General features: G+C 45.3%; 1 protein-coding gene across 1 annotated transcript in view; it reads right to left on the bottom strand.

The window, feature by feature from the left end:
• Positions 1 to 10156: 10156 nt before the first annotated feature.
• The window catches only part of GATM (glycine amidinotransferase), a 42016-nt gene continuing 26120 nt past the window's right edge, over positions 10157 to 26052 (bottom strand). Inside the window, exons 6-9 of the mRNA XM_063925985.1 lie at positions 18441 to 18605; positions 18243 to 18306; positions 12364 to 12480; positions 10157 to 11540 (exon numbers count right to left, since the gene is read on the bottom strand). Coding sequence (XP_063782055.1) covers positions 11428 to 11540; positions 12364 to 12480; positions 18243 to 18306; positions 18441 to 18605 — 459 coding nt within the window. The 3' untranslated portion in view covers positions 10157 to 11427. The remainder of the gene's footprint in view (positions 11541 to 12363; positions 12481 to 18242; positions 18307 to 18440; positions 18606 to 26052) is intronic.

The raw sequence follows: 26052 nt of genomic DNA on the forward strand, positions 1-26052 counted from the left end.
CTCTCTCTGTCTCTCCAAAGGGCCTGGTGGGGGAACTGTCTTCAAATAGAGCATCCCCTGTGTGTGTGGTGTGTCGGTACGCGTGTGTCGACATGTCTGAGGTAAAAGGCTCCTCTAAGGAGGTGATAGAGCGGATATGTGTGTGGGAGGGTGTCTCCGTCGACAACGCCGACACCTGTTTGGATATGTGTAAGTGCTGAGGTAAAATTATTGCACAAAAGGTTAGGGAACAGAAAGGAAATCTACCCTGGTCTGTCCCTATGTCACAGAGTCCTTCAGAGTCTCTCTATGTTCACTATCCAAAATAACAAAGTATTGACACAGAGTTTAACTCCACTGTCGACTACGATAATGCAAAGTTACAGCCAAGAGGGCTAAAAGATATTCAATATATGATTATTGGAATAAAAGATGATTTGCATATCACTGATGACTCATCTGTCCCTGACACGAGAGTACACATGTTAAGGGGAAGAATGCTGAGGTAAATTTCCCTCCTCTCATGAGGAAAAAGAGCGGGAATCTCCAGACAAGAGACGGCAGCTTCCCACAAGAGAATTCTCAGGCTGTATCCTTTCCCCACTAGGGCCAGGATGTGTTGAGAATCTTCCCCTTGGGTGTCCTGTTTGCACTAACTATTCTCAGGGATCCTGCAGATAGTGTGCACATTCTAGTATACTACCCAGACCGGCGATTGTGTCGGCATGGGTTTATAGCGCTGTGGCAGCGTGGACAGGTACCTTATCAGCAGAGATTGAGACCCTAGTATGCATATAAATATTTTAAGATGCTGTCTTAAGTGATAGATATATAATTATAAAGCATGCCCAAAGGGACATGAGTATACTGGGTCCTAGAGACAAAAGCAATGTCGATTTCTGCTTGACGTGTCCTGTAGAATATACATTGGACAGATGATGCCGACTTAAGAGGCATATGGAAGGCTGAGGATTGTGTGGAGAAAGGTTCTCGGGCCTGGTCTCCACAGCTATAGCTGGTAATTCTGATATTTTGCCTTATATTCCTGCACAGCCTAGGAAAGCACGACATTATTAAATGCAGCTTTTCGAATAAAGAAACAAGAAAGTCTTAGGTGCGTCCTTTCTTGTCAGAGCCGGGGGCAGAGGAAAGAAGCTGTACAACACAGCTAGTCCCCAGGAACAGAAGTCCTCCCCGGCCTCTACAAAAATCCACCACATGTCGCTGGGGCTCCACAGGCGGAGCTAGGCCCGGTGGGGACACGCCTTCGTAAGTTCAGCCACAAGTGGGTTCACTCCATAGTTGCCTACCCTCCCGCATCCTGCGGGAGCCTCCCGTTTCAGCCATAAATCTCCTGATCCCCTGCTTTATAGGTCAATTCTCCCGGATTCTTCAGATTCTGTCAGGGGTGACACTAAGGAGTTTCTTTGCAAGAACAGTGAGTTGCTGTAGTTGCTCAGGAATCACTGCTGACGGCTCTCATTATCCCCCTTGTGTATCCACTAAGAGAGAGAGAGAGATAGCAGTACCTGATCACACACTCCTCTTATCTGTGCTGGTGTGCACTGACCCATAGCATGCCTCTGCTGCTGCTGGTGTAAGAATTGTTGTTAGTAATCTTTCTGTAGTTAAACACATTTGTTTAATTAGAGTAGCTGGTATCTGTAATGATTTGGTTAATGCTGCAATGGAATGGAAAATAGCACATCCAATAAATATAGGTAATGCCTACAAGATGCAGACAATCCAGTGTTCCCAATAAAAATAACATCTACAACACCAAAATAATCATTTACTTATATGTTTAGGGATGAATTCACACACGGTCAACTTGCATTTGGAATTTATTGCATACAGTAGGCATCACATTTACCATGCATATTGTGCTGAGTGAGAAGAAAAGAAATATCACAGCGAAAACATATTGCAAATAATTAACCCTGTATTTCAGCCAGTAATGTTAGTATCAATACTTGCAAAACTTCCCAAAATATATTGTTACTAATGTTATATAGAAATATCTTGCAACAACAAGCATTTAAGCATAGGCACGCCTATTTGTGGAACTAGACACGCCCTTTGGGTAGAGTTTGACACGCCCCCATGACGGCACGCCGCGCTTTGCACGGCACATGCTACTGTAATCTCCCTGATTTTAGTTTTCAAAAGTAGGCAAGTATGGTTCACTCCCTGTTAGATCCCTGGGCAATAGAAATTGTATCGCAGGGATACAGGCTGGACTGTGAGAAGATGCCCCCTCACCGGGGACCCGGCGGGCTTCCCCCCAAGAGAGGGAGCCAGTGTTAACTGCAATTCGTAAATTGTATCTTCAACAGGTGGTGGTCAAGGGTCCCCTCCTTCAACAAGAGGGTGTTATTATTCGACCATGTTATAATCCCGAAACCAGACGGTTCAGTTAGACCCATATTGTATTAAAATACCTGAACATATACCTGAAAAGGTTCAGGTTCAAGATGGAATCGCTAAGAGCGGTCATTGCAAGCCTGAAATGAATCGGGACATAAGGGATGCATACCTTCGTGTCCCCATTTATCCACCTCATCAGGCGTACCTCAGAATTGCGGTACGGGATTGTCATTACCAATTTCACCAAGGTAATGGCGGATATGATGGTGCTCCTGCGGAAGCAAGGTGTCACTATTATCACATACTTGGATGATCTCCTCATAAAAGCGAGATCAAGAGAGCAGTTGCTGGACAGCGTATCACCTTCTCTGGAGGTGAAACGGCAACACGACTGGATTCTATATATTCCGAAGTCGCAGTTGGTTCCTACAGCTAATCTGCCTCGCCTAGGCATGATCCTAGACACAGACCAGAAGAGGGTTTATCTCCCGATAGAGAGAGCTCAGGAGCTCATGACACTGGTCAGGAATCCATTGAAAACAAAACAGGTGTCAGTGCATCACTGCACTCGAGTCCTGGGAAGGATGATGGCATCATACGAGGCCATCCCCTTCGGCTGGTTCCATGCAAGGACAATGAAACTTACTGGACAAGTGGTCCGGATCACATCTTCAGATGCATCGGTTAATCACCCTATCCCCCAGGGCCAGGGTGTCTCTCCTGTGGTGGCTGCGGAGTGCTCACCTTCTCGAGGGCCGTAGATTCGGCATTCAGGACTGGGTCCTGGTGACCACGGATGCAAGCCTCCGAGGGTGGGGGGCAGTTACACAGGGAAGAAAATTCCAAGGTTTGTGGTCAAGCCAACAGACTTGCCTTCACATCAATATCCTGGAACTAAGGGCCATATACAACGCCCTAAGTCAAGCGGAGTTCCTGCTTTGCGACCAACCGGTTCTGATCCAGTCAGACCGCAGGGGCTCATGTAAACCGCCAGGGCGGCACAAGGAGCAGGGTGGCGAGGTAGAAGCCACCAGAATTCTTCGCTGGGCGGAGAATCAAGTAAGCGCACTGTCAGCAGTGTTCATTCCGGGAGTGGACACGACCTCCACCCGGGAAAGTGGTGACTTCATCAGGAAGTCTTCACGCAGTTTTGCAAATTGATGGAAACTGCCTCAGGTGGACTACATGGCGTCCCACCTCAATAAAAAGATAAAAAAGGTTTTACGCTGGGTCAAGGGACTCTCAGGCGATAGCTGTGGTCGCACTAGTAACACCGTGGGTGTTCCAGTCGGTCTATATATTCCCTCCTCTTCCTCTCAGACCCAAGGGCTGAGAATTGTAATAAACGGAGGAGTGTGAACAACATTCTTTGCTCCGGATTGGCCAAGAAGGACTCGGTACCCGGAACTGCAAGAAATGCTCTCAGAGGACCCATGGCCTCTGCCTCTCAGTCAGGACATGTTGCAACAGGGACCCTGTCTGATCCAAGACTTACCGCGGCTGCGTTGGACGGCATAGCGGTTGAACGCCGGATCCTAGCGGAAAAGGGCATTCCGGATGCAGTTATTCCTACGCTGATAAAGGCTAGGAAAGACGTGACAGCAAGACTTTTTCACTGTATATGGCGAAAATAGGTTGCTTAGTGTGTGGCCGGGAAGGCCCTACAGAGGAATTCCAGGGGGGTCGATTCCTGCACTTCATACAGTCAGGAGTGACTATGAGCCTAAAATTAGGATCCATAAAGGCCAAGATTTCGTCCCTATCCCTTTTTCTCTCAAAAAGAACTGGCTTCACTGCCTGAAGTTCGGACGTTGTTACAGGGGTGCTGCATATTCAGCCCCTTTTGTGCCTCCAGTGGCACCTTGGGATCTTAACGTGTGTTGGATTCCTAAAATCCCACTGGTTTGAGCCACTTAAGATTGTGGAGCTAAAATATCTCACGTGGAAAGTGGTCATGCTTTTGGCCTTAGCTTGGGCTAGGCGTGTGTCAGAATTGGCGGCTTTGTCATGTAAAAGCCCATATCTGATCTTCCATATGGAAAGGGCAGAATGGAGGACTCGTCCCCACTTTCTCCCTAAGGTGGTATCATCGTTTCATTTGAACCAACCTATTGTGGTGCCTGCGGCTACTAGGGACTTGGAGGATTCCAAGTTGCTGGACGTAGTCAGGGCCCTGAAACTTTATGTTTCCAGGACGGCTAGAGTCAGAAAAACTGACTCGCTATTTCTCCTGCATGCACCCAACAAGCTGGGTGCTCCTGCTTCAAAGCAGACTATTGCTCGCTGGATCTGTAGCACGATTCAGCTTGCACATTCTGCGGCTGGACTGCCGCATCCTAAATTAGTAAAAGCCCATTCCACGAGGAAGGTGGGCTCTTCTTGGGCGGCTGCCCGAGGGGTCTCGGCTTTACAACTTTGCCGAGCTGCTACTTGGTCGGGTTCAAACACTTTTGCAAAATTCTACAAGTTTGATACCCTGGCTGAGGGGGACCTTGAGTTTGCTCATTCGGTGCTGCAGAGTCATCCGCACTCTCCCGCCCGTTTGGGAGCTTTGGTATTATCCCCATGGTCCTTACGGAGTACCCAGCATCCACTAGGACGTCAGAGAAAATAAGAATTTACTCACCGGTAATTCTATTTCTCGTAGTCCGTAGTGGATGCTGGGAGCCCGTCCGAAGTGCGGACTCTCTGCAATACTTGTATATAGTTATTGCTTAACTAAAGGGTTATTGTATGAGCCATCTGTTGAGAGAGGCTTAGTTATTGTTCATACTGTTAATTGGGTATAGTTATCACGAGTTGTACGGTGTGATTGGTGTGGCTGGTATGAGTCTTACCCTGGATTCCAAATCCTTTCCTAGTAATGTCAGCTCTTCCGGGCACAGTTTCCCTAACTGAGGTCTGGAGGAGGGGCATAGAGGGAGGAGCTAGTGCACACCAGATATAGTACCTAATCTTTCTTTTAAGAGTGCCCAGTCTCCTGCGGAGCCCGTCTATACACTATAGTCCTTACGGAGTACCCAGCATCCACTACGGACTACGAGAAATAGAATTACCGGTGAGTAAATTCTTATTTTCCAAAGTCCACCCGGGCAGGAGCTGGAAGATCCTCTGGTTTTTGAAGATGCAGACCACCATAGGCGCTGACCACAGATGGAATACGCCAACGCGTTTCAACTCCTGTTCCTGGAGTCTTTCTCAAGGCTGGATATTTGCTGCACACATAACATCCGGATTTTAAATGCTTCTGTAGCCAATCACAAACACCTTCTTAACAGGTTTCACATGTCATCGCGTGTATACGCCGCTGGGTTCCCATAGAAACCGAAAGCTCCTCTCCGTCACTTCCGCCCCCGGATTTGTGATGCTGTCTCCATGGTAACTGGATACAGCGGAACGTCACTTCCGGTTGTGGCGCCCTCGGTCAAGTTGTCATAGTAACTAGCCGCACGGCCCGTCTCTCTCGGAAGCGCGTCTATTGTTGTCTCCAAATTCCAGTATACACTGCCATGGTTACGCTATCAACAAACCCGTTATAGACGGCTACGAGTGTTCAGTTTTGGTCCCTTACAATTAGAAACATTCATCCAGCATATACATCTGGTGGTCCCAGTTATATGCAGTTAGCAAAGTTGTATAATGATTCTAAAATAGAGAAATACATAAAATAAAACACACAATACATTCTAAAATACAATAGCTGATATAAAACAAACTAAATTAAAAACCCTACATGAACCACTTCAGTTCAAAATCATTATTAAGACCCATAGGGTGTAAAGTGTTAAATTCATAAATAAACTGCATCTCACTTTTAGCTAAAAGGGTAGCTATGTCCCGGTATCTCGGCCCACATTTCACCACCTTAATGGCTCCAAATCTAACTATTCCTCCTGTAGAGCTCTTATGGTGTGTTTTAAAATGGTTCGACAAGGCATGAGACTCCAAACTTTTCTTAATATTTCTGCAGTGTTCACTTAAACGTATTTTAAGGGGTCTGGTGGTTCGGCCTATATAAAAAAGGTGACATCTACACTCAATAAAATAAATAACATTTTTGACATTACATGTAATAAAATCCCTAATTCTGACATTTTTTCCATTAATACACACGGATTCAAGTTTTTTCATCCCATCGCTTGGTACTTCTCTACAACAGATACACATACCACAGCGATGGAAACCCTGAGTTAAAACCCTACCTTCTCTTTTCTTGGGGGGTATGTAACTATTAACCAGGGAGGTCTTTAAATTGGGGGCCTTTTTATAGATAAAAGTGGGGTAATCAGGTAATGATCTCCCCAAAACAGGGTCCTTTTTGAGGATCTTCCAATTTCGTCTCACTGATTTCTCCAGGGCCTTATGTTGGGAGTTGTAGCCAGTGATAAATGCCCACTCAAATTTCTCTTTATTAGACACCTTAAAGGGCTTATCCGCCAATAAATCTGCTCTCTCAATTTTCTCTATCTCCCCCATTGCTTTCTCTAACTGAACAGAATTATAACCACTCCTTTCAAATCTTCCTCTCAGTTCCTGGGCTTGGTCCTGATAGGCCTCGGCCTTAGAGCAGTTTCTCTTTAATCTCTTCAGTTGTCCATAAGGAATAGACTCCAACCAGTTATGATGGTGACAACTCTCAGCATGTATATAAGTCAGTGTTTTGGGGAGATCATTTCCTGATTTTATTACATGTAATGTCAAAAATGTTATTTATTTTATTGAGTGTAGATGTCACCTTTTTTATATAGGCCGAACCACCAGACCCCTTAAAATACGTTTAAGTGAACACTGCAGAAATATTAAGAAAAGTTTGGAGTCTCATGCCCTGTCGAACCATTTTAAAACGCACCATAAGAGCTCTACAGGAGGAATAGTTAGATTTGGAGCCATTAAGGTGGTGAAATGTGGGTCGAGATACCGGGACATAGCTACCCTTTTAGCTAAAAGTGAGATGCAGTTTATTTATGAATTTAACACTTTACACCCTATGGGTCTTAATAATGATTTTGAACTGAAGTGGTTCATGTAGGGTTTTTAATTTAGTTTGTTTTATATCAGCTATTGTATTTTAGAATGTATTGTGTGTTTTATTTTATGTATTTCTCTATTTTAGAATCATTATACAACTTTGCTAACTGCATATAACTGGGACCACCAGATGTATATGCTGGATGAATGTTTCTAATTGTAAGGGACCAAAACTGAACACTCGTAGCCGTCTATAACGGGTTTGTTGATAGCGTAACCATGGCAGTGTATACTGGAATTTGGAGACAACAATAGACGCGCTTCCGAGAGAGACGGGCCGTGCGGCTAGTTACTATCACAACTTGACCGAGGGTGCCACAACCGGAAGTGACATTCCGCTGTATCCAGTTACCATGGAGACAGCATCACAAATCCGGGGGCGGAAGTGACGGAGAGGAGCTTTCGGTTTCTATGGGAACCCGGCGGCGTATACACGCGATGGCAGGTGAAACCTGTTAAGAAGGTGTTTGTGATTGGCTACAGAAGCATTTAAAATCCGGATGGTATGTGTGCAGCAAATATCCAGCCTTGAGAAAGACTACAGGAACAGGAGTTGAAACGCGTTGGCGTATTCCATCTGTGGTCAGCGCCTATGGTGGTCTGCATCTTCAAAAACCAGAGGATCTTCCAGCTCCTGCCCGGGTGGACTTTGGAAATTAAAGAACTTGTTTGAGAACTCTTTTGGGTTCTCGGACTCTCTGGTAATTGTTCTGCATATCTCCTTGTGGCTGGCACACCTGGAAAATTGTTATTATTCTGCACATTTATTGTGACCCTGTATTGTTATTGTCCATGTCCCTTGTATGTGTGTATATGTTATTAAATTACTGTACTGCACATGTGGTTTCCCTCTCCCCTCTGTTTTACATGCTATCAAATTAAGAGGAGGAAGTGAGAGGAGTGAGAACTGGACTTTCACGTCGACGTTAAGGGTTGTATATTTGTTTTTTGTTTTGTTTTATGTACTCTGCACGTTAGCACTTTGACATTTATTGTATTTAGGCGCCTGATGGTACCCGTAGCCAAATTTTTTCTTGGTTAAGTGACAAACCTGGTTGTGGATGATAAAACTTGTTTCCCGTGATAAATGGTGCTCCAGTCAATCAGCTCACAACTGTCATTTTTCAATCACATGAAAGTTAGGAGCTGAACACATGACAGGAGCTGATTGGCTGGAGCACCATTTATCACGCGTTTTATCATTCACAACTCGTTGAGAAATGAGCCCCATGGATTTAAAAAAATGAGTCTTCTAAAACAATTTTACTGAAAGCCGTGTAACTGTTGCTATAAAACATTTTGGGCGGGATGTATTAACATACATTGCCACCCATCGCAACGCTGTTGATCGCATATGTACTAACATGCGATTGACATCGCAATGCGGTGACGGAGGCCCCCCCGCGATACCTGTGAGGTGGTGTGTGTGTGTGTGTGTGTGTGTGTGGCGTCTCCGTCACCTCCCTGGGCTCTCCACACTCCTCCCACGCCGGGAAGCAGCAGCAGCAGACTGTCCCCAGCGCCTCCTCCCTGCAGCTGGAAGGTCGGGGTCGGGTCTGTGGCAGAGGCGGCGGGTTGCGGCGGCCGGCGATAAGAAGCCCCTAGGCTTCTATAGGGTATCGCCATCCGAAGATGGCGATACTCTTAGGGGCGAAAATGCAGCAGACGGGGGTTAGTACATACGAAAATGCGATAAAACGGGGGTTTTATCGCATTTTCCCTTTAGTACATCCCGCCCTCTATCTATAATTTGTATTTAGTTACAGACTAATTTTATAATTGTGAACTCAGCATCAGAGCGTATGGTTGCTGTGTGAGCAGGATAGATATGTAGATATAGAGATATCTGTTCTGTAGAGAGAGAGAGAAAGATAGAATCCGGTAGCACTCTCCTTATGTCTCTTAAAGTGGTCAAAGAGTCTGGTGCCTTCAAATACCCACTCTAAATCTGCTGGGCAAATACACACATTGCAAAAGTGGCAAAACTTACCTGAGTGCCCCCCACTTTGCAGTGTCAATCAACTATGCCCCGCATTACCATCATGCTGGCAGCATGCCCAGAGCTCCAGGAGCTGCTAGGTATACCCTCAGTCCCTGTCTCCTGCTGCGCAAAGCATCTATTCACCGCTTGCTCTGCTAAGCTGTGATGAGCAGATAAAGATGCAGAATGTATATGTGTGTACAGGAGGAGCTGGAGCGACTGTTCTAGAGAAGTCTCATGGGAATTATTACCCAGTATTACCCTGCCGGACCCCATTACCTGCCTGCAGCTGCTGTTGGCTCCCTTCTCCCAGCAGTGCCAATTCTATTGGGGGAACCACGTTATTTATACCACTACCAGCGACCTCTACAGTCCTGCGCTTTATGCAGCCTCGTACCCAGGCAAATGCGTTGGGCGGCACAGTGCGCAGAGCTGATTTCCTCTTCTTTACTGGTGAACTGTCCCACCTTTGCAATCCAATATATGGACTTTATATTTCAACCACTAAAAACCTAGGTTTTAAAACCTGGGTTTTCTTCCATTCAGGGAATCAATACATTTAAAATCTTCCCACATACTGATAAAAACATTCTCATGTAAAAACAAACACAATATATTGTGTAAATAAAAAATAAATCATCATTTTCTTACCATATGAGTTTGCATGAAACCATAAAGGTCCATGAGATTTCTTTAAAGCACAATTAGTTTTGTTGTTTTTGTTTATCTTTCCCAAAATATTATACAATCTCTTTTTATTAGCTTCCATGTATTAAATGAATTGATGATATGAGCACCATATAAGAATTATGATTATTTAATGTGTTTCAGAATAAAGAATAGTTTACCATACAAAATCTGCATAGTTATAACACATAAAAGAATACCCACTCCCCGCACACAAATGGACTGTAACCATACTAATCAGAATGCAACCAAAAAGTTTCCTAGGAACCAGGGACACCTGAATATTGGGTCAGTTCCCAAATTGTAGGTAGCAAGTGAAATTTATTATTTCCATTTCTTCTATAGTATTATTGTTAATAGCACCTTTCTTGGTGTCACTGTTGCTGTTAGGTGATGACTAAACCTTGGCATACACAGCAACAGCAAACGCAGCTTGTGTCATTTCATGAGGTAAAATGCTGCTGATATTTGCATTCTTTTTCAGTTAGGCATGACACTCATAATTTAGTTATTTTAAAATAAACAGATTATATTATTCATATTATGTAACAGTAGTATACAAATGTATGGATTATTCCAAGTGACATGAAAAATAATAGCCAGAAGTCTGTTTTTCAAAATGAACATGTAGCTATTGCTGTCTTGTGATTCTCCTTAGTATGACTTGCTGAAGTGTCAAAAACCAGATTTATTGGATTAACAGAGACAGTAATTATGTGGCACAATCATAGGGGGTTATTCCAAGTTGATCGCAGCAGGAAATTTTTTAGCAGTTGAGCAAAACCATGTGCACTGCAGGGGAGGCAGATATAACATGTGCAGAGAGAGTTAGATTTGGGTGCGGTGTGTTCAATCTGCAATCTAAATTGCAGTGTAAAAATAAAGCAGCCAGTATTTACCCTGCACAGAAACAAAATAACCCACCCAAATCTAACTCTCTCTGCAAATGTTATATCTGCCTCCCCTGCATTGCACATGGTTTTGCCCAACTGCTAAAAAATTTCCTGCTGCGATCAACTTGGAATTACCCCCATAGTTTCCTGTTATGATACTGCAGAGGTAGACAGATAAATGAATGCACCCATTTTCCTTGTCATTGTGCAGCGGTGGGCTATTTATTATTTAACTCTTGAATGCAAATGCAACATACACTAGTAAAATGTTTTAACTCAGCGGAAGCAGCAAAATAATGCATCACTCAGCATTTTCTCAGGTCTTAAAAAAAAGCTCAATTTTAGAGGGATAAATAATTATCTTTGTCACTAAACCCTTTCATGGCCTAAAAGTTTGCAGGTCGTCCTGCAAAGGCTACATTGTGATAATAGCTTTGTATACAAAACGAGGAGCTAATAAGCTGATGTACAACTAATTTCCAGCTTTATTTATTAGCTGAAATAGGATTGAAGGCTTCCACGGCGACGAACATCACAAGTCCAGCAATGGAATCCTCCTCCTAATGAATTCGCATGGCGAATACTCACTTTAATGGTGGAGATGCCTGTCAATGAAAACAGATTGTTATTTATCAGTTATTTCTCAGTTGATAAAACAAATAGCACTTTACCAAAACTGCGTATTCATGTCATTTTGAATTACGTTTTGTGTTTTTTTTTTCAATATGCCATAATTTTCTGAAATGTTGCATAAAAAAACCTATGAGATTTATCAAACCTTCTACAGATGACAAGTGGAGGTGTTGCCTATCAAACATCAGATTCTAGCATTCACTTTTTCTACTACTCTCTATAAAATGCTAGCAAAAATCTGATTGGTTGCTCTGGGCTACACCTCTCCTTGTCTTTTTTAGAAGATTTGAGGAAATGTAGACTTCATTTTCAGCTCATATTCCATTATAATGCAAATAGCAATATTGTCGTTTAGCATGACTGCTGAGTGACTCAACTGGGAGATTTATCAAACCTTCAAAGAGGACAAATGGAGACGTTGCCCATAACAACCAATCACAATGTAGCTAGCATTTTTTAGAGTGTACTATATACACCATAGCTAGAATCAGATTGGTTGTTACACACAGTTGTCTGATGGAAGAACCACATTCATAGATTCAGGGGGATATGTGTGTGTGTGTGTGTGTGTGTGTGTGTGTGTGTGTGTGTGTGTGTGTGTGTGTGTGTGTGTGTGTGTGTGTGTGTGTGTGTGTGTGTTGGGGTTAATAATTGTATGGAGAAAAAGTGTATTTATTTATTCTTTGGTCTACAGAATACTTCTGCACTCATACTGTGCATATATATGCAAAAGTCACTTATTCAATGTATCAGGATATCAACAGTAGTGTAATCAGGGTCGCCTGGGGCACTCACCTAATTTCTCAAACATCTTATGAATGGAAGTCTCATTGGCATCCACCATTACACGTTTCTCATCCAACATTAAGACATTCATTGAGAGCCATTTTGAGGACATCCACAGAGGATGATCTAAAACAGAACAGGTGTATTGAGTATGGCTAGGACTGGCATTGGTTTTAATTTAGCTTAAATAAAAATAAGGAAAGTAATATGTGTTAAACTTTACAAAAAGAGAGGGATGGAAATATGATATGCCTATTGGCCTAATTCAGCTTCAGTAGCAGTTTTGCTAAAAAAGCAAAACTGCTACTGCTTACAATCGCATGCTGGAACCGCCCAGCACAGGGCAAGCTCGAACAGCATGTTAAGTGTTGCCCAACTGCGATCGCATTGCAGAAATTGTCAGTTAGTGGAAGCCTCTCTGCATACGTAGCCATACTGCATATGCAGGCTAACCGCCACTGTGTTTCCTCACAGGAAACGCAGTTGACGTCATCGGGCTGCCCTAAAACAGCCATGACATGCCTGCATTTCCTGCTTCCCCAACCCCCCTTAAAGGCCGCGTCGCTGCACTCGAATGACCGCCGCCTGTCAATCACATTGCGATCGCATACTTTTTGGGGTGTGATCGCAATGTGAATGCCCGTGCACACGCATTGTGGCCACAGAGCATGCGCAAATGGTTGACAAGTGTCCATTTGCGATTTAAGCAAAATTGCAACTGGTACTGAATGAGGGCCCATGTTTGTTCAACAGCCTGAATGTATAGACTTGAACAATGTAAGACAACTCTCTGACTGTAAGGTATATTGGAATACAACTATTAAAGCAGTAGTGTGACTAATCAATTGAGTTATCTTCCGATTGTGGGGTTCAAAAATTGAAAGGAATTTAATTTGATATTCCTCCCCTTTTCATTCAAGACTTCTGACATTGGGGGTCATTCCGAGTTGATCGCTAGCTGCCGTTGTTCGAAGCGCAGCGATCAGGCTAAAAATCGGCATTTCTGCGCATGTGTATGCACCACAATGCGCAGGCGCGTCGTACGGGTACAATGAGCATCGTGGGTTTGCACAGAGTGTAACGAACATTCCAGACGCACGGCCGAACGCAGGAAGATAGACATGAAGTGGGCGTTTCTGGGTGTCAACTGACCGTTTTCAAGGAGTGCTTAGAAAAACGCAGGCGTGGCAGAAAAAATGCAGGCGTGGCTGGGCGGGTGTGTGACATCAAAAGCCGCCCCTCCGTCATTAGAATCAACGCACATGAAGAGTAACTACAGGGCTGGTCTTGTTTTGCACAAAAAGATTTTGCAGGCGCTCTGCTGCACAAGTGTTCGCACTTCTGCAAAGAGAAAATACACTCCCCAGTGGGCGGCGACAATGCGTTTGCAAGGCTGCTAAAAACTGCTAGCGAGTGATCAACTCGGAATGACTGCCATTATTCTGTGTGAATCATTGTGTTCCTTAGATACATCAGTAGCCTATGAAAGATACAGGAGTGCTGCACCAGCTACAGTCAATGCACTTCATCTACAATATATTGGTTTATAATTAGACAATAATAGTTTTGGCCTAAGGGAAAACATTTTCATAAACTTGGAATATCCCAATGGCTACAGTGGAAGAGTTATACAGGATTCCTCCAACCACCCTACATCCCTCAGCAGGTTAGAAGATGTAACCCGGACTCCACCATTTAGGGCCTAATTCAAGGTTGATTGCAAAAGCAAAATCTTCCTCTAATGGGCAAAATCATGTGCACTGCAGATGGGGCAAATGTAACATGTGCAGAGAGAATTAGATATGGGTGGGTTATATTGTTTCTGTGCAGGGTAAATACAGGCTGCTTTTATGTGTGTGAGTTTGGGGAGTGGTACCCCTCAGGTCTGGTGTGACTGGGCTACCTTGGGGCAGCACACAATATTATTTATTTAGCACTTATGTAACACTCCTATTTTTTCACTAATATTACTCTTTTGAGTATTTTATTAACACCCTTATTTCTGTAGCACTTTCTAACCCATAGCTTCTGCTTCTTTCTTAACACATATTAACACTTTAGTATTTCAATGGTGTGCTGCCCTAAGGTAGTCGGGCCTGAGCCGACTTTGTGGGGTCCAAGCCCTGGACTTATGCTTAGTTAGGGACCTCCAGTAATAGAGCAGCCGTGAAGTGGCCTGGAGGCTTATCATATCTTTTGCAAAACATATGTAACGAAGAGCTCTACATTTTCTATTATTGCATAGTATATAGTTCTTCTTACTAACAGCCAAGCAGAGTGCGTGGGAAAAATCCCTTTTGTTTTTCTTGTCTAGAGTAACCCCCTCCCGTAGCACCTGAGGATTATTACCAGCTTGATTAGAGCAGTTTGCCACCATTTATTGCAGTTCAGTGAGGCATAGATGGAGCCAGCATTAGGAGGGCATGCTGGGTCCTGTGGTGCCATTTGGAGGATACAGGGGTGCCTCCAGGTAAGCTAGCTCTCAATCTGGATATGTTTTGTATGTGCCATTATCATGTGGCCGTACATTAAGCAATTGTATGACCCATAGTGAATATTATTATTATGCTGTGTGTGAGTTTGGGGAGTGGTACCCCTCAGGTCTGGTGTGACTGGGCTACCTTGGGGCAGCACGCAATATTATTTATTTAGCACTTATGTAACACTCCTATTTTTTCACTAATATTACTCTTTTGAGTATTTTATTAACACCCTTATTTCTGTAGCACTTTCTAACCCATAGCTTCTGCTTCTTTCCTAACACATATTAAAACATTAGTATTTCAATGGTGTGCTGCCCTAGGGTGGTCGGGCCTGAGCCGACTTTGTGGGGTCCAAGCCCTGGACTTATGCTTAGTTAGGGACCTCCAGTAATAGAGCAGCCGTGAAGTGGCCTGGAGGCTTATCATATCTTTTGCAAAACATATGTAACGAAGAGCTCTACATTTTCTATTATTACATAGTATATAGTTCTTCTTACTAACAGCCAAGCAGAGTGCGTGGGAAAAATCCCTTTTGCTTTTATTTTTACACTGCAATTTAGATTTCAGTTTGAACACACCCCACCCAAATCTAACTCTCTCTGCAAATGTTATATCTGCCTCCCGTGCAGTGCACATGGTTTTGCCCATTAGAGGAAGATTTTGCTTGTGCGATCAACCTTGAATTAGGCCCTTAGGCTTAGGGGGTAATTCAGACTGCATCGCTGCAGTGGCAGTGATCCCCATCTGAATTACTTTGTGGAGTGCGCATGCGCAGCGGCCACACTGCGCGTGCGCACCCCGGGAGCCCAGTGAGATGCTATCGGACGGGAGGGGGTGTGCCAACGGCGATAGAACACTGCTGGCTGGGAACGGTCTGGACAACGGAGGCGTGTCCAGACCATTGGGGGGGCGGGACTCGGTGGCTGCATGACATCACACGCAGCCGCTGCGACCCGGGGGGCGGTGGTTAGCCCACTGCCAGTGCGCAGGAGCTGCGCTGACAGGGAGCTACTTGTCAGGTACAAAAGCATCGGCGCCATGCGATCCTTTTGTACCTGGGCGGGGGGTAGGGCATGACACGCGGGGCGGACTAGCTCTGTGCTGCGCGTTCCCCCGCTTGTCAGAGAAACTGATTGTAGATATGCTAAATTTAGCACATCTACGATCAGGTCTGAATTACCCCCTTAGTACGATATTAGTAAGGTACAATAGAGAAACCAGAAGTCATCATCATCATCATCCATACGTTTCAAGAGGTAACCAGGATTCCACCTTCAGCCGTGCACTCTTACAAGAAAGAGAAACCTGATTCCACATTCAGCCATATAACACTGTATAAGCTACAAGAGTTTTAAAAAAAAAATCCACCTTCAGACCTATACCCTTCAAGTTACAGGAGAGAAACAAGATTCTGCCATCATCCATACACTCCTCTCCATGGGGTATATTTACTATACTGCAGGGTTTTAGAAGTGGAGATGTTGCCTATAGCAACCAATCACATTCTGCATAAAATTTATCTAGCACCTTCTAGAAGATAATAGGGAAGGGGGGAGATAACGTGAGAGACTCATAAAGTGAGAGATTTTGTGAGAGTTTTCCTGTTTTCCTGCTTATTTAAAGTGGCAATCATTTACATGGCAAAGCAGCCAGGTTGATTTCACCTTGTAAATGATTGCCACTTTAAATAAACAAGATGAACTCTCGCAAAATCTCTCACTTTCTGACTTTCACAACCTATTACATTCCCCCCAATAATTAGAATCTAATTGATTGCTATGGGAACCATCTCCACTTCTAAAGATCAGGATTCCAACACTACACTTCTCGCCAAACTACAGGAGGTAACCAGGATCTACATTTAGTCCTAGTCTCACCACGTTACTTGATCACCATCGTGAAGTGTCTAGTAACCCCTGTTAACTATAAGATGGCATTTTGGGGAGAGTACAATAATATTTGATTGACTTGCACATACAGAGGCAGGTATCATATAGTTTTGAGAAAACAAAGAAACATAATGGGAATATATTTTTTGGCCAAAGCATCAAACACTATTTAGATGTAAGTCAAAGGGTGGCAGGCAGCGGACTTTGGTCTACGATTCTCCTAACACCACTTTTACCCTGTAGTCCGACGTTTCAAGAGCCCTGGGACAGAGAATTTACCTCTAGAGGGATCCAGGTTAATTGGGATAAGGTGTACCAGACAATTAGTGCCTGCTTGACTAGTATGAAAGTAGTGGAGACTGAATATAACTTGCTATCGAGATGGTACCACTGCCCAACTATTTTACGTAAGTATTGTCTGAGCATATCCCCTCTCTGCTGGGTTGTGGTCGGGAGCAGGCCTCATTACTGCATCTTTGGTGCGATTGTTCGTTGATCATCCCATACTGGGATAGGATTAGACAACTGGCTGCGGAGATACTGGGTTCTCCTGTCCCGGAGGGTCCTGATTTTTTGTTATGATCTCATTCGGACATACCTACAGTATGTCTACATATAAAAAGTCACTACTCAGGCACTTGAATAATGCAGCCAGAGTGGTTTACTGGAACTCCTCTTCACCACTTACTGTGTGGGATTGGTGACAACGGGTGTAGTATGGTATGCCGGCTGTCGGAGTCCCGGAGCACAGCATTACCACGCCGGAACCCCGACCGACAGCGTGGCGAGTGCAAATGAGCCCCTTGTGGGCACGGTGGCGCGATGCGCACACCGCGTTATCTATTCTCCCTCCAGGGGTGTCGTGGACCCCCAAGAGGGAGAAACGGTGTCAGTATGCCGGCTGTCGGGATTCCGCCGTCGGTATGCTGTGCGCCGGGCCCCCGACAGCCCGCAAACTGAAGACCACCCGGTGGCAACGTATGGATTTATATATGGCTATGGACGATATCTACGATTCTACTCCTGAGAAACACAGCATCTACATGGCTATTTGGCACAGATGGTTGGAGTTCAAATCGTCCTCCTCATATAAGGCCCTGGTACTGCTTGACCCTGACTGATATGGATACGGAAATTGTTGATGATATTATTGTTAGTCTTAACATTCATTTCACTTTCAATCAGTCTTTCAGACTGATTTGACAGTACTAGCACCTGGGGACCCCCGGTCAGGTGGAATAATTTCCCCTTTTTTTATCTCCCCTTTTTCTTCTCTTCAGTTAGCTATCTTTCTAGATATTTATCTGTCTATTACTATTTGTCACTGTGCTTAGTTTTTCAAATTCCTCGTATTAGTCTGTTAGGAATATTGACTAAGTACTATGGCCTTTTTGTTGCTTTCGTGTATTATTGTATACTATTGCTTATATTTGATCTGTACATTGATTTTCTGTTCTGATGATGATTCTTGAAAATAAAGAATTTATAAAAAAAAAAACACATGACTTATTCCTACCATCTGGGATGAGTGGAGTGGGGGGAGTGACCACAGTCCAGCCAGCCTTCTTGAACAGTTCAATCTATTAATATATATATATTTAAAAAGAGAGTCAGTTACTGTGTTAGGAAAAGCCATTTACAATCAGGTCATAACAACAGTTGTGTAGATATATGTGTTGTTCTTTCACAACAAAAGACATTTATTGTCAGTCACCTGATGGCAGGGTCGATCTGGGTTAGAAAGCACAAGGCCTGGTCCAATAATATTGAAGGTGGCATCAATATGCATAGGATTAGGATCCTTAAATGAGATGACATGCACTTTGTACTCTGGTGCCAGATGTCGGCTCATCCATTCAATTCCGAGGTAGTTTGTCACCTAACAATACACACACAAATGATTAACAGCAGCTGTCCCAATTATTTGACTGTTAGTTTTGTAATGGGAAAAGAAAAATAAGATTTTACTTACCGGTAAATCTATTTCTCGTAGTCCGTAGAGGATGCTGGGGACTCCGTAAGGACCATGGGGAATAGATGGGCTCCGCAGGAGATAGGGCACTTTCAGAAAGCTTTGGATTCTGGGTGTGCACTGGCTCCTCCCTCTATGTCCCTCCTCCAGACCTCAGTTAGAGAAACTATGCCAAGAGGAGATGAACAGTACAAGGAGAGGAATTTTGTAAATCTAAGGGCAAGATTCATACCAGCCACACCAATCACACCGTATAACTTGTGATAAACTACCCAGTTAACAGTATGAACAATAACATAGCCTCGGTTCAAACCCGATCAACTATAACATAACCCTTATGTAAGCAATAACTATATACAAGTCTTGCAGAAGAAGTCCGCACTTGGGACGGGCGCCCAGCATCCTCTACGGACTACGAGAAATAGATTTACCGGTAAGTAAAATCTTATTTTCTCTAACGTCCTAGAGGATGCTGGGGACTCCGTACGGACCATGGGGATTATACCAAAGCTCCCAAACGGGCGGCAGAGTGCAGATGACTCTACAGCACCGATTGAGCAAACAGGAGGTCCTCCTCAGCCAGGGTATCAAACTTACAGAACTTTGCAAAGGTGTTTGACCCCGACCAAGTAGCAGCTCGGCACAGTTGTAGTGCCGAGACCCCTCGGGCAGCCGCCCAAGAAGAGCCCACCTTCCTAGTGGAATGGGCCTTAACCGATTTAGGCAATGGCAATCCTGCCGAAGAATGCGCCTGCTGAATCGTGTTACAGATCCAGCTAGCAATAGTCTGCTTTGAAGCAGGAGCGCCAACCTTGTTGGCCGCATACAGAACAAACAGAGCTTCGGTCTTCCTGATCCTAGCCGTTCTGGTCACATAAATCTTCAAAACCCTGACCACATCCAGGGACTCGGAATCCCCCAAGTCCCTTGTAGCCACAGGCACGACAATAGGTTGGTTCATATGAAAAGATGAGACCACCTTGGGCAGAAATTGAGGACGAGTCCTCAACTCTGCCCTATCCACGTGAAAAATCAGGTATGGGCTTTTATATGATAAAGCCGCCAATTCCGAAACCCGCCTTGCAGAAGCTAAGGCCAACAACATGACCACTTTCCAAGTGAGGTATTTCAACTCTACTGTTTTGAGTGGTTCAAACCAAGGTGACTTGAGGAAACTTAATACCACGTTAAGGTCCCAAGGCGCCACCGGAGGTACAAAGGGAGGCTGAATATACAGCACGCCCTTCACAAAAGTCTGTACTTCAGGAAGAGAAGCCAATTCTCTTTGAAAGAAAATGGATAAGGCCGAAATTTGAACCTTTATGGACCCTAATTTTAGGCCCAAATTCACTCCCGTTTGAAGGAAGTGAAGCAGACGGCCCAACTGGAACTCCTCCGTAGGAGCAGTTCTGGCCGCACACCAAGAAACATATTTTCGCCATATACGGTGATAATGTTTCGACATCACGTCCTTCCTAGCCTTGATCAGGGTAGGAATGACCTCCACCGGAATCCCTTTTTCCGCTAGGATCCGGCGTTCAACCGCCATGCCATCAAACGCAGCCGCGGCAAGTCTTGGAACAGACAGGGCCCCTGCTGCAGCAGGTCCTGCCTTAGAGGAAGAGGCCACGGATCTTCTGTGAGCAACTCTTGCAGATCCGGATACCAAGTCCTCCTTGGCCAATCTGGAACAATGAGGATTGTTCTGACCTTTCTTATTCTTATTATCCTCAACACCTTGGGTATGAGAGGTAGAGGAGGAAACACATAGACCGATCTGAACACCCAAGGTGTCACCAGAACGTCTACCGCAACCCCGTGAGGGTCTCTTGACCTGGCGCAATACCTCTTTAGCTTTATGTTGAGGCGGGACACCATCATGTCTATCTGAGGCAGTCCCCACCGATCCGTGATCTGTGTGAAGACTTCTTGATGAAGTCCCCACTCTCCCGGATGCAGGTCGTGCCTGCTGAGAAAGTCCGCCTCCCAGTTGTCCACCCCCGGGATGAACACTGCTGATAGTGCGCTTACATGGCCTTCCGCCCAGCGTAGAATCCTGGTCACCTCTGCCATGGCCACTCTGCTCCTTGTGCCGCCTTGGCGGTTTTATATGAGCCACTGCCGTGACATTGTCTGACTGAATCAGAACCGGTTTGTTCCGAAGCCATTCTTCCGCTTGGCGTAGGGCATTGTATATGGCCCTCAACACCAGGACATTGATGTGGAGACCAGTCTCTAGGCTTGACCAGAGACCCTGGAAATTTCTTCCTAGTGCGACAGCTCCCCAACCTCGGAGGCTCGCGTCCGTGGTCACCAGGACCCAGTCCTGAATGCCGAACCTGCGACCCTCCAGGAGGTGAGCACTGCGCAGCCACCACAGGAGAGACACCCTGACCCTGGGAGACAGGGTGGTCCGTTTTTGCATGTGTAGATGGGACCCAGACCATTTGTCCAATAGGTCCCATTGAAAGGTCCTTGCATGGAACCTGCCGAAGGGGATGGCCTCGTATGAAGCCACCATCTTCCCCAGAACCCTCGTGCAATGATGCACCGAAACCTTTTTTGGCTTCAATAGGTTCCTGACCAGAGATACGAGCTCCTGAGCCTTCTCCACTGGAAGAAAAACTCTTTTTTGGTCTGTGTCTAGAATCAGGCCCAAAAAGGGCAGACGCGTTGCAGGGACTAGCTGGGATTTCGGTAAATTGAGAATCCAGCAGTGCCTCTGCAATATCTTCACGGACAGAGACACGCTGTCCAGCAACTTCTCCCGAGATCTCGCCTTTATGAGGAGATCGTCCAAGTACGGGATAATTGTGACGCCCTCCCTGCGCAGGAGCACCATCATTTCCGCCATTACCTTGGTGAAAATTCTCGGTATCGTGGAAAGACCAAACAGCAACATCTGAAATTGGTAGTGACAGTCCTGTACTGCAAATCTCAGGAACGCCTGGTGAGGAGGGAAAATCGGAACATGAAGGTACGCATCCTTTATGTCCAGGGACACCATCCAATCCCCTCCCTCCAGGCTGGCTATGACCGCTCTGAGCGATTCCATTTTGAACTTGAACCTCTTCAAGTACAGGTTCAGGGATTTCAGATTTAAAATGGGTCTGACCGAACCGTCCGGTTTCGGTACCACAAACAGGGATGAATAATAACCCTCTCCTTGCTGGAGATGAGGAACTTTGACCATCACCTGTTGAATGTACAATTTGTGAATTGCAGCTAACACCAGCTCCCTCTCCGATGGGGAAGCCGGCAGAGCCAATTTGAAAAACCGGCAAGGAGGCATGTCTTCGAATTCCAGTCTGTATCCCTGGGAAACCATCTCTATTGCCCAGGGATTCACGTGTGAGACAACCCAGACGTGGCTGAACAGACGAAGACGTGCCCCCACTTGATCTGACCCCCCCCCCTTCCCCGGAAAGCCCCAGCGTCATGCGGTGGACTTTGCGGAAGTAGGGGAGAACTTCTGCTCTTGGGAACTAGCCGAGTGCAGCTTTTTTCCCTTGCCTTTACCTCTGGCAACAAAGGACGATCCTCGTACCTTCTTGCTTTTATTGGAACGAAAGGACTGCATTTGATAATGCGGTACCTTCTTAGCATGCTGCGGGGGAACATAAGGTAAAAAATTCGATTTACCGGCCGTAGCAGTAGAGACAAGGTCCGAGAGGCCTTCTCCAAACAACTCCTCCCCCTTGTAAGGCAATGACTCCATATGCCGCTTTGAATCTGCGTCTCCCGTCCACTGTCGGGTCCACAAGAAATAGCAGAAATAGACATAGCGTTTATTCTGGAGCTTAGTAAACAAATGTCTCTCTGAGCATCCCTCATATACAAGGCAGCATCTCTGATATGCTCAATGGTCATTAGAATGGTATCCCTATCTAAGGTGTCAATCTCCGTAGATAAGGAGTCTGCCCATGCCACGACAGCACTACAAACCCAGGCCGACGCCATGGCCGGTCTAACGATAGTTCCTGAATGTGTGTAAATGTGCTTCATGGTAATTTCCTGCTTGCAATCAGCAGGATCCTTGAGGAAAGCAGTATCCGGAGAAGGCAGTGCCACCTTCTTGGATAAGCGTGTCAGTGCCTTGTCTACTTTAGGCGAAGATTCCCATCGTATCCTATCCTTCTGTGGAAAAGGATACGCCATAAGAATCCTTTTGGGAACGTGTAGTCTCCTATCCGGAGACTCCCAAGCCTTTTTGCACAATTCGCTTAGCTCAAATGAGGACGGAAACGTGACCTCAGTCTTTTTCCCTTTATACATGTGAACCCTCGTGTCAGGGACAGGGGGTTCCTCAGTGATATGCAAAACCTCTTTTATGGCAATAATCATGTATCGAATACCCTTTGCCACCTTCGGCTGTAATTTTGCATCCTCATAGTCGACACTAGAGTCAGTATCTGTGTCTGTATCTGTGTCAGCGACCTGGGATATGGGGCGCTTTTGAGACCCTGAAGGTCCTGGCGCCACAGGGACAGGCACGGTCTGGCTACCTGACTGATCCCTAGCCTCAGCCTGGTCTAACTTTTATGCAGGAGATTCACATTTGCATTTAAGACATTCAGCATATCCACCCAGTCCAGTGTCGGCGTTGCCGACGGCGACCTGACATTCAAACACTCCCCCTCCACATTAAGCGAGCCTTCCTCATCAAACATGTCGACACACACGTACCGACACACTTCATACACACAGGGAAACTCTTTTCTGAAGACAGTATCCCCTTTAAGGCCCTTTGGAGAGACAGAGAGAGAGTATGCCAGTACACACCCCAGCGCAATGACCCTGGAGACCAACACAAAATGTTTTTCCCCAGCAGCGCTGTATAATATCTTATCCGCCAATGATGTGCCCCCCCCCCCCTCTCTTTTAAACACCCCTTCACGTGTGTAAGCAGGGGAGAGTCCGGGGAGCTTCCTTTCAGCGTTCTGTGGAGAGAAAAATGGCGCTGGTGAGTGCTGAGGGAGAAGCCCCGCCCCCTCGGCGGCAGGCTTCGGTCCCGCTCAAATTTGTGTAAAAATGGCGGGGGCTCTTTTATATACATGTACAGTGCCCAGCTGTACATGTATATATCTTTTTGCCATGTTTTGAGGTGTTATTATTGCTGCCCAGGGCGCCCCCCCTGCGCCCTGCACCCATACAGTGACCGGAGTGTGTGAGGTGTGTGGAGCAATGACGCACAGCTGCGGTGCTGTGCGTTACCTCAGTGAAGCCGCTGAAGGCTTCTTGCTTCTGTTCTTCTGGCTCTGTGAGGAGAACGGCGGCGTGGCTCCGGGGGTGGACGCCCAGGACGAACCTGTGTTCACCCCCTCTGGAGCTAATGGTGTCCAGTAGCCGAGGAAGCAGATCCTATCATTTAAGTCGGTCCTCTCCTCTCTCCACAGTCCCTCGTGTCAAAGTCGAAAAATATCATGATGCATATCCTTTTGTACTAACCCCTCATGCACATGCACGCTGCTCGTGCACCTGGTCCCCCGTGCGTACACATACCCGCAGGTTGCGTAGGGGACGCTCCAGCATCTCGTGCGCATAAGATGTGTATTTACGGCGGAGTTTGTGAGCGTGTAGCGTGCGACTCGATCGTAGCATATTTAACCCAAATAGTGCATTTTGTAGTTAATATTCCCCTAGACCATGTCAGCGAGTATGATTAGTTTAAACTGTTCCTGGACAGAGAGATTCCTCTTTGCATGATAGGAAGGGTCAGATAAAGGTTGAAAGGTGGTGTCTAGTATCCAGCTGTAGGGTATTTTAAGGGTAACATTCCGATGTTAGTTAGGAAAGGATCGCTCGCTCCTGCATATAGTTATGTACAGAAGTAGATTATGAACATTAACTGTATTTGCTGTAAATTACAAATGCGGCGGGAATCCTGAGGATACCCCCCACCAGAGCAGTTGGAGAAAGACACAGCCCACCTGTTCAAATCCACCTATGACCTTTGCTGTAATGCAGAGACACATCCCTGTGTCCAATGAACAAAGGGATTACAGTGACCATTGTATTGTTTTGGATGAAGTGAATAAATAGAGCTTGCAGCAGGCTTGGTCACACAAGACTCTGAAGTTCTCCCTGATAGCTGAGGACTGAATTCAGGTTGCGCCTGCGAAACATTCTCACGTATGTATATTCTCTGTAGCCATTATTCTCCATTATTCTGTTTAGATTTACTTGTTAGTTTGTAGTGTAAGACTTGTATTGTTTTACCTTTTATTAGAATAATCCACGGCAGTGTTAGAGCTGCTGTGGTTTTAACCAAACCCGGTGTTGTGTTTTCACTTTCCTGCAAAGGGCTCTCTTAGCGTCTCAATCGCTCAAACAGCATGCACATTGTTAAGGTTTTTAAGCGTTACATCATTACAGTATTTGACTACTAAGGTTTAGAGTATAAAGCATATTCTTACTGTATTTTATTAACAAGGTTTAAAGGTTATCAACTGTGTGTGCGCCCGCTGTGTGTATTCCGTACACTCAGCGCAGCGTGTGTACGCCAAGTGCGTACCATGTGTGGGACTCTGTACGCAAATAGCGTACAAAGTGCGTAGCACGTGCATGTGGTCTAGCGGCCATAGCGGCTCCACGGAAATAGTGTATAGCTTTATGTTTGAAGATAATAATTGACATTATCAATTGGGGGCCACGTCCTGGTTTTCCTCATACCCACAGCCTAACAGGTTAAAGCAGACTCTATCTATCAGCAAAAGGGTGGACAGGTATCCTACGTAAGTTTTTTTGGCTGTAGAATACACTGGTAAACCCTATTTCATTGCTGATAAGATGGTGTCTGCTCTGCAAGGTTTGTTGGGATGCTGGTGGGATCCGGAAGATAAGAACGCAAAGCTATTTTAAATCTGTAAATTTCTGTTTTGTGCCAAATGCGCACACAATACAAGCATACACCTGTACTCTGTATATCTGATCATATTGTTGCAAAACAAGGTAAAATAACTTCAGGGGCTCGCATGATGTGTGATTTCTTAGTGACAAATGAAGCCGCATGGTTTGTCCTCCATTTTGGACTAACCACATGGCCTGTCCATCATTTTGTGTAACCCTTATGGATGTGGAAGGGGGAGGAGCAGTGGCCATTTTGGGAAGGTCAATTTTTTCTAAATGGCTGATTTCCACTGCCCGAATAATCAGCCGTCCTTGGTCAAAAAGAAATCACCATTTATGAGTTACCAATGCATTTATTTAACCCATGCCATAGTCAATTACAAATAGAATCAGATGGGGCTTAATAAAAGTTAATAGTAAGATGAGTACGTCATGTAAGAACCACATACAGATATAAACAAAGTTTTTTTCTTTACCTCTAGGACTCAGTTAAACTCTGCTTGTT

The sequence above is a fragment of the Pseudophryne corroboree genome, chromosome 6 (assembly GCF_028390025.1).
Source record: "Pseudophryne corroboree isolate aPseCor3 chromosome 6, aPseCor3.hap2, whole genome shotgun sequence".
In the NCBI taxonomy this organism is placed as follows: Eukaryota; Metazoa; Chordata; class Amphibia; order Anura; family Myobatrachidae; genus Pseudophryne; species Pseudophryne corroboree.